This window comes from Melospiza georgiana, chromosome 26 (genome assembly GCF_028018845.1).
Source record: "Melospiza georgiana isolate bMelGeo1 chromosome 26, bMelGeo1.pri, whole genome shotgun sequence".
Lineage (NCBI taxonomy): Eukaryota > Metazoa > Chordata > Aves > Passeriformes > Passerellidae > Melospiza > Melospiza georgiana.
In genome coordinates, this window is record NC_080455.1 from 5142522 (window position 1) to 5160087 (window position 17566).

General features: G+C 47.4%; 1 protein-coding gene across 1 annotated transcript in view; it reads right to left on the bottom strand.

The window, feature by feature from the left end:
* The window catches only part of SBNO2 (strawberry notch homolog 2), a 53111-nt gene that overhangs the window by 10240 nt on the left and 25305 nt on the right, over positions 1–17566 (bottom strand). Inside the window, exons 5-18 of the mRNA XM_058040718.1 lie at positions 17220–17384; positions 12086–12178; positions 11023–11119; positions 10679–10839; positions 10158–10291; positions 9525–9615; positions 8359–8502; positions 7752–7869; positions 7253–7358; positions 6035–6188; positions 4665–4841; positions 3388–3485; positions 1168–1250; positions 119–307 (exon numbers count right to left, since the gene is read on the bottom strand). Coding sequence (XP_057896701.1) covers positions 119–307; positions 1168–1250; positions 3388–3485; positions 4665–4841; positions 6035–6188; positions 7253–7358; positions 7752–7869; positions 8359–8502; positions 9525–9615; positions 10158–10291; positions 10679–10839; positions 11023–11119; positions 12086–12178; positions 17220–17384 — 1810 coding nt within the window. The remainder of the gene's footprint in view (positions 1–118; positions 308–1167; positions 1251–3387; positions 3486–4664; positions 4842–6034; positions 6189–7252; positions 7359–7751; positions 7870–8358; positions 8503–9524; positions 9616–10157; positions 10292–10678; positions 10840–11022; positions 11120–12085; positions 12179–17219; positions 17385–17566) is intronic.

Genomic DNA, 17566 nt, shown 5'->3' on the forward strand with positions numbered 1-17566 from the left:
ATCTGAGCTGTGTGGAGTCTCCTTGCCTGCCTGCTGCTCCCAGTGAACCCACAGCTTAGGGAGACCCTGGGGACCCCAAACGAACTGCTCCACCCCTCCCTGTCACTGCCCTGCTCACCCCTGTCCTCACTGAAGGTGTGATCCACAAAGATGACATCGTCTGTCTCCAGCAGGGACTCTGGGGACGAGGTGAGGTCGCTGTCCAGCCCCATGTCCGAGTCGGTGCTGCTGTCATCGCTGATCTTGATGACAACCCCTTGGTCACAGGGACCCCGCAGAGCCTTGGGGCAGCGGCCCCTGGGACGCCCTGCAGCAGAGAGGGAGCAGTGTCACAGCCCCAGCCCCAGTGCAGGACACAGGGACAGATCACAGACAGCAGCAGGAGGAGGAGTCCCCAAAGAGCTGAGCCTGCCCCAAATGACAGTGTGAGCTCAGAAGGACACAGCCTCTGGGGTGGGGGTGGCACTTAGGGAGGGAGGGAGAGCAGGAGAGACAAAGGAAGAGAGAGAAAGGAAGAACAAGGCACTCCTGAGCAGGGCTGGAGTTGGCTGCACATGTGGCTGGCTCTAAGCAGTGCCAGCTCCTCAGGGAAGGAATCCCAGGGCATTGCCTCCAGAGGAGTGTGCAGAACACAGAAAGTACTGGTGTTTTGGGACATAAAGCACAGCACAATGTGCCCCCTCTGCACAAAAAGGTTCATGGATCATCTTGCTAAGGCTGCTCCACAACCTGCCAGTGCTGCTGCCCCCTCTTCCCCCTGTTCCACATCCCAAACTCTTCTTACCTGCAGCCACAACAAATAATTACCAGGGAAATTATTTTTTTTTCCCCTCAGGACACCTTCCTTGCTCTAAGTAAGGGGTTGTGGAGGACTCCCCTTGCTGCAGGAGGGGCTCAGACACCAGCCAGGCCTTGTGCCATCTGCCCCCAGCGTGGATCAAAAGGAAGGATCAGGGCAAGGGCAGTGAAGCAAAGGGAGAAAAAGGGGGGAAAACCCAGAGCTGCTCCTCTGGATGAGGGAGCACTGGGAGATGTGCAAATCAAAACCAGGGAGAGCAGCCAAAAGCATGGAGTGGGGAGAAGGGCAAAAGGCAGAGAAGCTGAGTGGCTGGGGGGCAGCAGCAGGGCAGGAGGCAGGGGCTGGGCTGGGAGTGAGGGAGATCTTACGTTTTCTTTTAATGCCAGTTCCTTTTTCTCTCTTTCTTTTGTTTGAAGGAAAGTGCTTCTGAATTAGTGATAGAAAGACGCCTCTGAAAGTAAGATGCACAATTTATTCCAGCTGCCAGCAACACTGTGCTGGTTATCACCTAGCAGTGTGTGTTTGGGATGGCCCCACATTCCATGGGAGAGAGGTCAATCCACCCCATCCATGGCCACCAGCTTGGCCTCAGCCAGCCCTTGGTGGCTCTTGCACCTGCAGGTCCTTTATATAACAATCAAGAAGGAGTTTTAAATGGGAAACACTACATTGGGAAACTGTTACACCAAAAACACAGTAACCCCAGTGTCCCAGTCCCTCTCCATGCCCTGAGAGCACAGACCACTGTCAGGCTATCCAATAAATAAATGTGTTCCACCAAAGTCCTCCAACTGCCTGTGGGCCTGCTTCTCACAAAACCAAGGGACAGAACATGGATCTGTAGTGGTTCCAAGTGAATGGAAGAAAAAAAAAAGTCAAAAATGATGAAAATCAAAGGTTTCTGTGGGCTGTTCTGAAAATCACAGACCAAATGTTTAAAGGCTGACTGTGTGGATGAACCCCCAGGGCAATGGGGTGGTGCCGAAAAAAAAACAACAAAAAAAACCCAAACCAAATATAACAAGCACCAGGTGAGAGGATGGACATGCCAACTCCCCTGGGTGAGAAAAGGCAGACTTAGCAACTGGGGAGGGAGCTCCAGGAGCCTTGGCATGAGGGGGTGAAGGGGACAGTGACCACACAGCTGCCCAGAGGGACAGAGCTCTGTGTCTGCAGTTATGTGACATCAGGAATGACCACTTGTCCTGTGTCCTGGGTGACCCAATGACCACTGGCTCTGGAGCAGTTATGTGACACCAGGAATGACCACTTGTCCTGTGTGCTGGGGTGACCCAATGACCACTGGCTCTGGAGCCTCCCAGCTGTGAAATTCCACTCATTTCCCACACTCGCCCTCCCCATCTCCCTGAAAACAGCCCTGGGCTGGAATCCACCCACCACAGCACCATGTTTATTTTTAACCCCATTTCTCAGCATCTTTAAACTGCTCCTTCCCAGCACACTCCCCTCCAGAAATCCCCTGAAGTGCTGGAACACCAGGACACACATTTGGAGGCTGAGCAGATGCCAGGAGACACTTGGTGATCTGGCCAAGAACACAGAGCTGCTGCTGGGAGTGGGCAGCAATTCCCACAGAGTGGGACAGACAGACAGACCCCTGACAGACCCCTTCTCCAGCAGCAATCAGGGACCACGCTGCCACCTAGATTGGAGTTTTGTGACATGGAAACCAATCCAAGGGGCCAAATCACCCAAGGAGCTGCCAGACCTGCCCTGTGCACTGTCATCAAAGTGTAATTGGTTTTCAGAAATGGGCTGGAGGCACAGGAGTGACACAGAACAACCCAAACCCAGCTCAACAAGGGAGGAAAGCTCAGCCTGACCCAGCCTCAGGCTGCCTTGGGCATGTCCCACTCTCCCACCTGCAGCAGAAGTCAATTAGAAGAAAAGAGCTCTGCAGAACAGCAGAAACCCAACCCAATGCCAGATTTTTGTCCCCTGCCATGCAGGAACGGCTGCATTCAGGGATGGGCTGGGGTTTTGGAAGCTGCAGGAAGGAGGGGGAGCAGGAGCTTTGCTCTCTGCTCAGAGGGTAGCACAAGTGCTGCTGCTGGCTCACTCCTGCCACAGGCAGCTCTCCTGCTAGCTGGGAGCAATGGCCACACAGCCAGGACACTGGTCCTGCTTTACACATGAGCTAAAAGCCAACACTGGTGGATTTAAACTCCTCAGACCACTCCACTGACACCACCTCACGTCATCATCCCAACCATCACAGTAAATTCTCCTGCTCATTTCTTCTGTGTCAACAGCCTCATTTTTCAGAGCCAGATCCACACAACCTACCTCTGAGCTACAATTCTGCCTCTCTTTCTGACAATTCTTTTATTGTGTGTAGAGAGTAGGATCAGGCTCTTCCTCTAAGTCCATGGGAGACTTCAAAATCCAGGATACAGCTCATATAATCCCACTGAGGATACAGTGCCTCAAGGAGCCACCTGAGTGTCCCCTCTGTGCTACAGGGGGAGGTGACATCAAACTGCATTTGAAGCCCTGCCAGGGCTCTGTGCCCCAGGGCAGAGCTTTCCCCACACACCCCAGGAAGGAAAGCAGGGATTTTAACTCACTCTGCAGCAGAAACAAAGCAGTTGAGGTGCCCATCGTTCTCATCCAGCACCTCCCTGGTGCGAGCCTCCCCTGTGGACTGCAGGCCGATGACAATGCACTGTGGGGACACGAGTGATGGGGACATGAGGGATGGCACATGGGACATGAGGTATAAATATAATGTAATATAATGTAATATAATGTAATGTAAGTAATGTAATATAATGTAATGTAATATAATGTAATATAATATAATATAATGTAATATAATGTAATATAATGTAATGTAATGTAATGTAAGTAATATAGTATAATATAATATAATATAATATAATGCAATATAATGTAATATAATGTAATGTAATATATTATATTATATTATATTATATTATATTATATTATATTATATTATATTATATTATATTATATTATATTATAAATATATTTTATTATATTATATATAGATATCATATATATTATATACTATATAATATATATTATATGTTATATATTATATATTATATATTATATTTTTCTATATTATATATTGGATGGTATATTATATTATATTATATTATATTATATTATATTATATTATTGAATATTAAATATAATAGAATATATATAATACTATATTATATTACATTGTATTACATTACATTACATTATATACAATGTGATATACAATGTGATATACAATGTGATATACAATGTGATATACAATGTGATATACAATGTGATATGTATGTCCTGTCATGTCATAAATAAAATAAAAATAAAATAAAATAAAATAAAATAAAATAAAATAAAATAAAATAAAATAAAATAAAATAAAATAAAATAAAAATAAAATAAAATATTAGCTTTCTAAGAACATGAGTCAAATTCATTCATCTCTCACCTCCTCCTGGGGACCCTCACAAACACAACCCCCAGGTGAGGGGTATATTATATACAATGTGATATACAATGTGATCGGTCATGTCATGTCATAAATAAAGTAAAGTAAAGTAAAGTAAAGTAAAGTAAAGTAAAGTAAAATAAAGTAAAGTAAAATAAAATAAAGTAAAATAAAATAAAGTAAAATAAAATAAAGTAAAATAAAATAAAGTAAAATAAAATAAAATAAAATAAAATAAAATAAAATAAAATAAAATAAAATAAAATAAAATAAAATAAAATAAAATAAAATAAAATAAAATAAAATAAAATATTAGCCTCCTAAGAACATGGGTCAGACTCACCCATCTCTCACCTCATCCCTCACAAACACAAGCCCCAGGTGAGGCCCCCATACCTTGTCCCTGGCCAGCTCCTCCCGGGCCAGCTCCACGAGGCGCCGCACCTTGGCGGCGATGCACAGGTACTTGAAGAAGCGCTGGTGAGCCGACCAGAACTGCCCCCACAGGGACTTGCGAGACTCCAGCCCGATGCAGTCAGCTGCCTGCTGGAACACCATCAGGGCCTCTGCCCACTGCAGGGAACACAAGGAGAAGGAGTTAATGGAATTGCCATTGTCGTTCCTGTTGTGTAGGAGGTGATCAGAACAGGCTGAAGGTTTGATAATCTGATTTACAATCAACACTGGGCATCCTCTCCATCAGCACGATGCAGCTCTGGTTTGCAAACTTCCAAAGTTCCATGTGGAACTTCCAAATAGAAGCAAAAAAGTCTAAGTTCTTTCAATACACCAGCTAAGCATTGTATACCTCTTTTCCTTCCTATGTTTGTGTCACTGACATATTTTATGAAAATCTTTTTGCTAGGATTTTTCTCCTGAGAAGCTGAGAATCCTCAGAAGAGAAATGTAAACATTGATTATCTGATGGCTGTGGAATGTGGTCTAGAAATGGTTTACCAACAGGTGCATCTTTGATTAGTTCCATGTAGATTGTTTTTACTTGATGACCAATCATGGTCCAGCTGTGTTGAACTCTCTGATCAGTCACAAGATTTTATTATCATTCTTTTCAAGCCTTCTGATGTCTCCTTTCTCTTTCTTTAGTATAGTTTTAGTATAGCGTAGCCATGATATTTTCTGAAAAATCCCTTTGCTAGGATTTTTCTCCTGAGGAGCTGAGAAGCCTCAGAAATAAAATGTAAACATTGATTATCTGCTGCTGTGGAATGCAATGGGTGCATCTGTGATTGGTCTCGTGGTTGTCTCTAATTAATGGCCAATCACAGTCAGCTGGCTCAGACTCTCTGAGAGCCACAAACTTTTGTTATCATTCCATTTCTTTCCTTTCAAGCCTTCCGATGAAATCCTTTCTTCTATTGTTTTAGTATAAATATAGCATTTTCTTTTAATATAATATATATATCATAAAATAATAAATCAGCCTTCTGAAACATGGAGTCAAGATTCTCATCTCTTCCCTCGTCCTGGGACCCCTGTGAACACCACCACAACTGGTGGCCCCGAGTGAGGAAAAATTCCACAGTACAGCATTTTAAATATAATAAAATATCATAAAATAATAAATCAACCTCCTGAAACATAGAGTCAAGATTCTCATCTCTTCCCTCATCCTGAAGACCCTCAAACAGCACCACACATTTGAGGTCATGGCCACATTTAGGGGCCTCACACTCTCCCACATATTTGTGGCTGTGCCCAAAGCACGGTCAGACCCCAGCCTCCCACTCCAAGGGGCCCAAGCTCACCAGCTTGGCTGCCTTGTCGTACACAGCCTTGTACTTCTCGTCCAGAGGGATCTCCTCAATCCTGAAGGTGACCCCAGTGAAGCTGAGCTGCCGAGCAATGTACATCCCACTGACCTTCATGTCCATGGCCACGATCTCCATCGCGCCGACGCCCCTGCGAGAGGACAACACTTGTGGGACCCACCTTGGGTCTAACCCCAGCTGTGGGTCCAGCTTTGGAACCCTCTGGATACTCTCAGTTCAGTCAAAGAAAGAACAGAGATAATTTCTCCCAGGCTGAGCCTGGAAAACTGAGAGAAAAGAATTTAAAACAATCATTATCCCTCTTTCTGTAACTGTTGTTTATTGATATGGTTCTCCAGAGTGTGCTATTCATAGCTCACCAAGAGTGTGAGAGGTTTTTACTTTGAGATCAATCAAGTCTCACCTTAACGAGTCACATTATATAAAAGACCCCCTACCTTTATTAAACGACCTTCTGATTCACCTTCTGAAGACTGGAGGCTTTCATTCCATCCCTGACTCAACAGCATCAGAACCCCAGTCGTGAACCCCAGTTTTGAATCCCAGCTGTGGAACCCCAGTTTTGAATCCCAGTTGTGAACCCCAGCTGTGGAATGCCAGTTTTGAACCCCAGCTGTGGAACCCCAGTTTTGAATCCTAGTTTTGAATCCCAGTTGTGAACCCCAGTTTTGAATCCCAGCTGTGGAACCCCAGTTTTGAATCCCAGTTTTGAATCCCAGTTGTGAACCCCAGTTTTGAATCCCAGCTGTGGAACCCCAGTTTTGAATCCCAGTTGTGAACCCCAGTTTTGAATCCCAGCTGTGGAACCCCAGTTTTGAACCCCAGCTGTGGAACCCCAGTTGTGAACCTCAGTTCTGAACTCCAGTTGTGAAGCCCAGCTATGGAACCCCAGTTTTGAGTCCCAGCTGTGAAACCCAGCTATGGAACCCCAGCTGTGGGTCCAGCTTTGGAACCCCAGTTGTGAACGCCAAGTGTGGAACCCCAGTTTTGAATCCCAGCTCTGAACTCCAGCTCTGAGCCCCAGCTTTGGAACCCCAGCTCTGAACCCCAGCTGTGGGACCTTCCCTCTGCTCTGGGGCAGCACAGGGCGGGTTCCTCTCCAGAAGCAGCCCCAGCCCAGCTCTGTGGGATGCTGCCCACCCCATCCTTGGGCACTGCACCACGTCCCACACAAGGCCCCTGGGCAGGACTCACCTCTTCTCAATGGCGTGCAGGAACTCATCGAAGGCTCGGAATGGGGTTCCCTCCCCCCAGATCCCCAGGCGGCTCATGTATATCATGTTTTTTGGCTCTGAGGCACCTGTTGGGACAGAAATCAACGTCAGCACTTGGGAATAGTTGTGACACAAGTGAAGAGACCTCTGAAGAGGTTGTCATTTGCCACTGTGCCTTTGGAGACCTTTCTGAACATCGCCCTCCCTACATTCCATGGGTAAACATCAGCAAGCAGCTGGAACAGCTGGCCAGGAACAAGTTAAACTGGAGAGAAATTAATCTGATCCACCAAAAAGTCACAGTAACATCAGTGATGGGGCTTGGGGCACATCTCAGCATGCTGAGCTCCTCTCTAGCCCTGCAGCACCGCTGGCTTCTCCTTACAGGATCTCACACACAGTCACACCTCAGGGTGTCCCTTCAGCTCAGAGGGGACCTCTGCCACTGTCACACCCACCCTGTGGGCAGAGCAGCTCACCTGTGGCACTGGCATAGACAACCCTTGCTCGAGGCAGCTTGTTCTGCAGGTCCAGCACTGCTTTGCCCATTTTGGTAGAGCTGGCGTTTTTGGCTTTGTGGCATTCATCAAACACAATCTGCAGGGGAGTGGCAGTTAAGGAAAAAGGACCTATTTTCATCCAGAGGATGGGAGCAGACAGAAAATAGAACCTAGTCTCCTCCAGGCAACTGAACAACCTGTCCCAGTATCAGCAGGACTGACTCACGGCCCACACGTGGAATCTGCTGGGTTTGCCCAGCCCTGTGCTCTTCAGATCCAAAGTCATCCACCCCTCCCTCTCCCTTCACCTCCAAGGTGTGTCTTGTAATACCGAGGGAGAGGAATGCTGAAAAGGTTAATCCCAGCTGCTTCTTCCCCTCCTCCCCTTAAATACATCCTGGAGGAGGAGGAGGAGGAGATGTGAGTGTGGGGGATTCCTGTCTCCTGAAGGCACTGGGCTGCTCCCCATGACTTCACACAGCCCCAGGCTCTTTGTTCCCTGTTGAAGCACAATTAAAAGCAGCAGTTCCTCTCTCTCTCTCTCTCTCCAGTTTTTGTCTCTTGGTTTTTTTTTTTTTAAGGATACAACTCCCTCAAAGTTTTCCCTGCACCACTCCAGGATCTGTTTTAAGCGCGTCCTGTGCTGTCCCCCGGCCTGGCTTTCGCCGATCAGCGCCGAGTAGGTGGCAAAGAGGACTCCTTCTGAGGTAGCTGTGTCACCGTATTTAATCTGCAGGAAGAGGAGCAGGAGCATACACACACACACTGTGGCTGCTGTCCCCACAATGTCACACCCATCCCTGCCCACATTCCATGCTCTGAGAGCAAATCCCAGCCTGAGCTCAGAACAGGCAAAAAGCTGTTGGTAGCTGGTGTCTTCAGCATTTGTGTTTGGCACTGAACTATTGTGATGACAGGGACTGTAAATGCCTGGAGAAGTGCCCCAGCCAATGTGTCAGCACATCTGGAAGCCTGCAGTGAACCGTGGGGACCGTGTGAGGACAGAGATTTTCTGGCAAAAAAAAGTGCTTCCTTTTTTTAATCAACAGTTTGGAGTCTTTGCTTTGACCCTTCCTGTCTAATTCCTTCTAGAAAATAATTTTCTCTTTGACCAGGTGAGATTGTTGCCTGTATCACTGCCATGGGTCCCACATGTAATGAAGTACAAGGGGGAAAGGCTTGGTCCCAAGCTGAATAAAGGTCATTTGAAGTCTTTTGGGGTTGAACACAAAATCCCTTTCAATCTCTTAGTGGAGCACATTCAGAGGTGTCAAACACCTGTGGTTTCTTTGTAAGAGCTGGTTGTTCAATACCATTAAAACCAGAGGAGAGGATTTAAGTGAACTGGAAGACACTGGACAGAAATTCAACCACAGGCCACAACAGACACCAGTCCAGGCATCTCTGTTCTCCCTACAGCTCTGAGAAGTGATTCCGTGGATCAGCACTGGGAAAGGCTGGCCCAGGAGAGCAGAGCACATCTCACAGAGCTGTTCTCTCCACAGGATTTCTTAGGAATGGTAAAGAAGGTTCCAGTTCTGCTGTTGCACCTGCCTGCAGTCACTTCCCACTCCCTGCAGGGAACAGCTCTGTGCTCCCTGTGCAGCTCCACAATAAAATAACTGGGAAGAGCTGGCTGGGAGGAGGGAACAGAAGCTCTGCTGCTGCCTGAGCCTCGTCCTGCTCCACGTGCTCAGCCAGACCATCCAGCTGCTCCTGATTCCCAGAGCAGCAGGGCAGCTCCTCTCCTACCTTGTTCAGAGCATGCACAGGAATGTGGGAGGCCTCGATGTCCTTCAGGTCCCTCTCAGCATCGTACTTGAGATCATTGGAGACGCTGAACCTGTGAAGGAGATGTGGGGTGGTTGTCTCCTCCTGGAGCTGCTTATCTGCCCCCCAGCAGCTGGGCCTGGGGATGTCCCCAGGGAGTGAGGGCACAGGGTGATTAACAGCTCTGATTAAAGCACGAGGAGTGTGCAGAGTTTTCACATCTGCCACTGCCCACAGCCCCCAGGGTGAGCTCTGACAGCCCATCTGCCCCTCAGCACAGGCTGTGATCTGCAGCAAAGCCCCTTATTCCTGGCTCTGCACCCAGGAACAACCCTCCACAACTCCAGGGAGAGCAGGGCCAGGCCTGACACCTCACCCCAAGGAGCACAGAACCTGTTATTTCACAGTGACTCACTCCCCATCCCTGCTGCAGGGGGAATATTCCCATTTCACAGGCAGCACTCAGGCACTAAGAGGTGGAAACGACTTACCCAAGGCCACAGCATGACTCAACTCTAAAGCCAACATCAGCACTAAAGAATTCCTTACTTCCAGATCCAAACTTACTCCAAGGTCTTACGGGAAAAGAGGAAAAAAAAAAAACCAACAACTCACCACAGAGCTTTTTTCCTCCCTTTAAGATAATTTTCAAAGATGATGCCTGCAACAGTCCTGCCCTTCCCAACTCCAGCACCATCCCCGATCAGGAACCCAGCTCGCTGCCCATTGGGCAATAAAACTTCATGTTGCTGCAAAAATCAAGAACAGAACTGAAAATTAAACTTAAAATTACAGATTTGCCTTTGCTGAGAGCACTACTTAACCCTTTCACACATCCCACAGATGCACGTGCACTGCTCAGCCAAACAACAGCAGGGAAGGTCAGGAGTTGTGATCAAGCTCATAGTTCATGGAAAAGACCCCCCCAAATATAAAATCCTCTGCAGGAAAAGTCCAGGGTTCTTGTCTCTTTGGGAAGCAGACCACACAGAAGCCCCTAGCTTCAAATAACCCTTCAAAAGGCATTTAAAAATGCCAAAGGAGTTTCATCACCCAAATCGCAGTCATTTTAAAACACCTGGCCCTGCAAGAGGCATTTTCCTTCAGGTGTGAGACAGCTGAGGTGCAGGAGGTACCTGGCAGGCGTAGATGATGGCTTCCAGCTGCAGTGCAGACAGGGAGCCTTTGTCAGCCACGGAGCTGGGCAGGGAAAGGCTGTAGGTAATGTCAGGTGGGGGGACACTGGACAGGGTGCTCGTCTCAACCACCAGGTCAGGATGGTGCTTCCCAATCTTGGCTGAATGACAACAGAGCACAGGTCAGTCCAGGTTTTTACTCCTCAGAGCTCATCACGCAGAGCCCAGGGCATTGTAGAGTTTTCTCTAGAAAACCACAAGCCTGGGAGGTGCCACAGCAAACACACAATTAAATTAGGTGGGTGCACAATGGAGTGAACAGAGCTTCCCAAGGCAACACTCACACTTTGAAGGGATATATTCTGCATACGTCTCTGTGTGCCCCAACTCTTCTGTTTCCTCCTCCTCACCTTCATCTTCCTCCTCTGCAGGAGCCTGAGACTGAAGGAAACAGCATTGACCCAATGTTAATGTTCCTGCTGAGCTACAGACATGAGTTGTGCTGTGCCCAGCCCCAAACTGCCACTGAAACCATCCCCAAAGCTACAACCCCCCTAAAGATCACAATCCATCTCATTCCCAGACTAAGGACAGCCTGTGCCCAGCCCCAAACTGCCACTGAAACCATCCCCAAAGCTACAATCCCCTTAAAGATCACAATCCATCTCATTCCCAGACTAAGATCAGTGGGAGCTGATGGTTCTTGCTGAGCTACAGACATGAGTTGTGCTGTGCCCAGCCTCAAACTGCCACTGAAACCATCCCCAAAGCTACAACCCCCCTAAAAATCACAAATATATCTCATTCCCAGACTAAGGACAGCCATCAGTGGGAGCTGCTGGTTCTTGCTGAGCTACAGACATGAGTTGAGTTGTGCTGTGCCCAGCCTCAAACTGCCACTGAAACCATTCCCCAAGCTACAACCCCCCTAAAGATCACAATCCATCTCATTCCCAGACTAAGGACAGCCTGTGCCCAGCCCCAAACTGCCACTGAAACCATCCCCAAAGCTACAACCCCCATAAAAATCACAATCTATCTCATTCGTAGACTAAGATCAGTGGGAGCCCACCCCAGGGGCTGTAAAAGCTGCCTGGTTGCCATCAAACTGGGGAAAGATGTTGGCACCACTCCTGGCATGGGCTGTGGGGTCATTGAACCCTGCCCAACCTGCCCTGAGCGGGCACCTGGCCCAGCTTTGCACCCAGAGCTGTGCCCACAGCACAGAGCAAAGTCCTCAGAGCCCAAAGTATCCCCAGGCTCCCCTCTGGGAAATACAACACACTTCTGGGAAAGGGCAGGCACTTGTGTCTGAGCTTCCTGTCTCACTCCCTCTGAAGGGATAAAGGTCAGAATTGCTGCCCCCAGCACTGGGGTGTCACCTGGGGCATCCACTGAGGCTCTCACCTGGTAGCTGATGAGGAGTGGGGTGTTGGGGACAGCAGGAACGTGGTCACTGGAGCTGTTCAGGCCAGGGAATGGTGTGCTGGGTGAGAACAGCTGCAACACAGAGCGTGCAGGTGAGGGAGGGCAAACATGGACATGCACCAACAGAAATCCTTGGACACTGATCCCTGGACCATGCTCCTGAGACACTCCACAAGGAGAGAGAGCTCCTGAGATATTCCAGGCTGAGGAGATCCTTTTCTGCTCCCACAACAAACAAATTCACCCTGGAATTTCCCAACAGAGAGCAAGGTCAGGCCAGCAGCTGGTGACATCCAAAGCAATCAGCAACTCCAGGAGCAGCTCTACTCCAAGTTTACAGCCTGTGCAGAGCACCAGGCTCAATGACAGACCCAGCAGCAGAGAAACATGGGAAGCTCTTAGGCATAAACACTCCTATTTTAAAATAAAATTTAAGAAAAATAAAAAGAAGAAGAAAAAGAAAAAAAACCCACCCTCCATTCCTGGAAGTCTGAGTCAGAATTACCAGAAGGAAGCTGGACAGAACAAGTGTTTTCAGTGCCAGCAAATCTGGAGAGCAGGTGAAACATCCCCACCTACAAATCCAAGCTCAGTTTGGTCTCAGACAGGAGAATGGCCAGGAGCTGCTGGAAGGGCAGGACGTGTTCTCGAAGCTCCAGCAGCAAGAAGCAAATGCAAGGCTGAGTTTGCATCACAAAAATCCCTAAAGTACAAACCTCTGCTATCCTGACCCAGCATTCCACCTCAGGAATTGCAAAGGAAGCAAAGGAACCTTGGCTGTTTTGGGGGCATTTGAAAACCACCCACACAGGTGAGAATGTGCTGTGAGGGTCAAAGCAGGTGGGAGCAGGAGCTGCAGGGGGAGATGGATCACCCACATCACAATCCCTGCCTTTCCCTGCCCTCCCTCACCTCCTGGTTTGATTTTCTCCTCCCTCTGTGCTAAGAGAAGAGAAACACAGATCCATGAGAGCACAGGGCTGGAAGTAGGAGAGAGACCAATAATTGCACAGCCACATCCTTGCTCTTACTCCACTTGTTTCTCCTCTGCTTTATTCTCCATTTTGTCCCACCTTGCAGTGATTTCCCTGGGCTGGAATCAGCCCCACGTGGCTGCCAAGCCAAGCCCTCTCTGTGTAAATCCCTTCCCTGGGTTCTGAGCTGGGAGAAAGCTGCTCACATCTTGAACATAACTGTGAATGAGCAACCAAAAACTGCACCAGCAGCTCTCAAATTCCAGGCACAGCCTTCCAAGGCTGGGCTGTGCTTCCCAGCCTTAAAAACACTGGGAATGTGTGAGCTGGATGACAGAAAACACAATGTATGACAGGGACTATTTTTAAAAGGTTATTTCACAGCTCCATCACAATCAAAGCTGTTTTGTCTGCTGCTCCTGCAAATATTTCACAGGGTAGCAGCTCTTCCCTCTCTGCCCATTCCTGAGTGATAAACAGGGCCAACATTTTGGATGCAGCTCCTTTCCTTGGGATAACAGCTCTCCCCACTGGCACACAGAGGCACTTCTGTGTGCAGCCCTTTCCACTTTGATCCCAAACCACCTCAATCCAGGGATTCTCAGCGAGCTGGGAATGTTTATTTTTAAAGAGAATAAAGCACAAAACTGTTCCTGTACCTGGGATCCACAGATGGGTCTCCCCCAAGATGCATCCAGCTTGGCATGTCCCATGAATCAGAACTGTGAGAGATTGATGTTCCTGCTCTGTCTGGGTCTCTGAGACAAAAGTTCTACAAAAACTACACTCTTGATAACCCAGCGGTGGACTGTGGGTCAGATCTGGCTGCACAGCCACAGATGAGTGATGGATCACAGGAATCAGGATTTAATGTAATGGATTTTCCATCACTGCAGCTTAGTGACTGCTCAAAAGCCAAAATTCCTGCAATTCCATGGAAAACTAGGATGGTGTGGTGATGTGGGGAGGGACAAGATTATCAAAGCTGCTGATATCCCACACTAATATGCAGAAGCCAGTGGTGAATCAAACTGGCAGCACTTTTACCCAGTACACTTCCACACAATAATGAAACCAAAATCTCCTGTCCACGAGGCACCTCACTGACACCACCTCAGGAAATGTTACTCAGTTGAAAAAACAGCCCAAAAAAAGCAGCAGCCCTGCCCCAACTGCCTCAGCAAACACAGATAAGACAGCATTCAGAATTAGCTGGAGATTCCTTCCCAAAGGAAGTCGTTTATAAATGGAATTCCAAGGAGTTAATTGGCCTTATCTGAGCCCAAGAGCTCAGCAGGACACAAGGGTAGAGGGCAGGGCACGAGGAACAGCATGGGACAGGGACAAGGAACAGCACAGGGACAAGGACTCTGCTGGAGATCCTGCTGTGGTCACACAAGTCATTCTCACACTTACACACCCTTTATTTCTCCCTTGTTTTCTTCATGCCGCATTTAGAACAGCATTTGCCAGTAAGTTTTTGCCGTTCACCCCACAGACACAGAACTCCAGGATTTTTTAGGCATTCACTGTCTCAAGCAGAGTTCACATGACTGCAAAGAACCCACCACAGAACCATTTCTGCAGAATTTTAGGCTTTTACATAAAAAAACCCAACAATAATATGAGAACAGGAGCAATGTGGCACATGGCTCCTCTGTCCTGGGGGATGCATCTGCTCTCCAGCATTTTTAACCATCCAATTTGCAAGCCTGGGATGTCTGCAGCCACTTCTTGCATTCCAATAGCTCAGCTCTCTTCCTGCTGCCTCAAACTGCAAGTTCCAACTGGTCTGAGGCTTGCAGACAGCTCAGGGAAGCACAGCCAGAGAAACTGAGCACAGCAGAGCCTCAAAATGAAGCAGTGATTACCCCAGTTCCCTCCTGGGGCAGCACTTTGGGTGTTTTTCCCCTCATTCTTCCTAAGAGAGTGGAAATGTGAGGCACAGATGGATAGGAACTGCAAGAACTGAGACTCAAATCCAGTGGATGTGGATGATGTAGCTCCAACCACTCCCTGCAGAGCAGAGAGCAGAAGGCTGGTGAAAATGCCCCAAAAATGCCCACAATCAGGTGATGCTGAAGGACTGCAAGGAGCTCCTGCACCCCAGAAAACTCTGGGATGTAAAATCCTGCAGGGACTTGCACTCACAAAGTAAACACAAATGGTGAGTCTCAAGTTGAGACAGTTATTCACTCGTTGCTGAATTGTTTGCCCTGGTGAACAAACAAAAGGTGCTGCTGTGAGGGGAAGTTAATGATCCATGTCAGGGTGGTTTTACTGTAGTCCATCCCTTCAGCAATCCTGAGCACCCTGGACCTGCTGGACTTAACCCCACTTCACCCCTTCCCTCCACCAGTGAAATAACATCACCACACCTCAAACTTCACCCAAAAGAACTGGGTTGGTTTCTTAATTCCTTGGTAAAACCCCCATGGGATGAAGGCTGAGGTACCTCCTGTCTGTTGGGAGGATGGGAAAGGAGCAACCCTGTCCTGGATTGCCAAGCAAATTGTATTCTATTTGCCATCTGTATGGCAGTTTCTTCTGTTCAGTGGGCATTTTCCTTATCTCTTCCACAACAGGAGAGACATCTGCTGATAAGAGGCTGTTGAATGTCATTGCATGGCTGATAAGAGCTACAGCATCCCATTGGGAGATGTGAGCCCAGAGGGAGGAGCCAAGCATTGCTGCCTGGATATAATCTGGGGATTCTGGAACACCAGCCAAGCATTCCTGCCTGGATATAATCTGGAGATTCTGGAACACCAGCACAGCTTCTCCACTGGATTCCCCAGAGGAGCAGCAGCTGCCTCTTCCACTGGGTCTTCAGAGGAAGAATACATCGTTCTCTACAGATCCCCTTTGCTCCAACAGAGCCAGCCCTGACACTGCAGGAGGGCTGAGCCACAATTCCAATGGGACTGCTGCCAACACCCTGACCCACAGGGTGTCAGGTTGTGTTCTGACTCTGTCAGTGTTGTTTTAGTGTACTGCATTGTTTATTTTATCCTTTTATTTTCTTCCCTAATAAAGAACTGTTATTTCCTGCTTCCATATTTTTGCCTGAGACCCCTTAATTTAAAATTTACAGCAATTCGGAGGGAGAGGGTTTACATTTTCCATTTTAGGGGAAGCTCCTGCCTTCCTTAGCAGACATCTGTCATTTCAAACTGTGAAAAATGCATATTTTATGACTGGCTTTTCACAAACATTAAAATGAATATTATATGTGTTATGTTGGAAAGTGATGCTGTATTAATTTTCTTAAGTAGTGTGGTAAATATAGTTTTAGGTTATAACATAAGGTTAAAATAGAAACTATGCTATGTAGATACTATTTTTCTAAAGAAAGGACTTGCAGTAAGATAGCAGCCACAAGACACCTAAATCTTTCAGAGAAAGTGAATTTATTGCCTCATTATCAGGAGAAACGAACTTTTTCCTGCCTCGTTCAGTTAGGATTAAGAGGAAGAAGTTGACACTGACCATACACAATCCTATATTTGAATGGAATTTATGCATCATGTATGAGATGTATGAATATGCAACAGGTTATTGTTTTTAAGTGTTAATCCTCTGTTAACGTGTATCCTTTTTTGGGCTTATGCTGCCCAGAGAAAGGTACCTGGACATCTGTTAACTCTTTGTTCTTATTGTCTCATATTCTCCTAATCCAAATTGTCCAAGTTATTATTACTCAAATTGTATTACTATTTTTAAAACCATTTCATTACTATTAAACTTTTAAAATTGTAAAAACAGTGATTGGCATTTAAAAAAAAAAAATTTAAAAAGTGATTGGCATTTTTCACCAAACCAAGACAAGCCCCTACCTTGATCTGGTTCTGCTGAGATGTGCTCACATCCCACAGCACTGGCACTTTTCACCAAACCACACAAGCCCTTACCTCAATCTGGTTCTGCTGAGGCGTGCTCACATCACACAGTGTTGGTGTTTTTTATCAAACTAAGACAAGCCCCTACCCCAATCTGGTTCTGCTGAGGCGTGCTCACATCACACAGTGTTGGTGTTTTTTATCAAACTAAGACAAGCCCCTACCTCGATCTGGTTTTGCTGAGGTGTGCTCACATCACACAGTGTTGGTGTTTTTTATCAAACTAAGACAAGCCCCTACCTCGATCTGGTTCTGCTGAGGTGTGCTCACATCCCACAGGGTTGGCACGTGGCTCAGGCTGTCGGCGGGCAGGAAGTCCTTGGCATCCACGATGTCTGAGAGGGAATCCGCGGGGGACGAGAACAGGGAGTTGTTATTGGAGAGCTCATCGAGGTATGAAGAATCCTGGAACACAAAGCATGGCCATGGTTGGAGGAGGAAGGATGAGACCAAAGATCCTTCCTTACTCAGCCAGCAAGTTGTAATTTCTTTCTGCCCAATGAGCGTCTCCGTTGCTTTGCGCTCCACGGATCGCAGGAATTAACCTGGAACTGAGGACGTGTTCTGTGGTGCTGTTTGAAAATCTG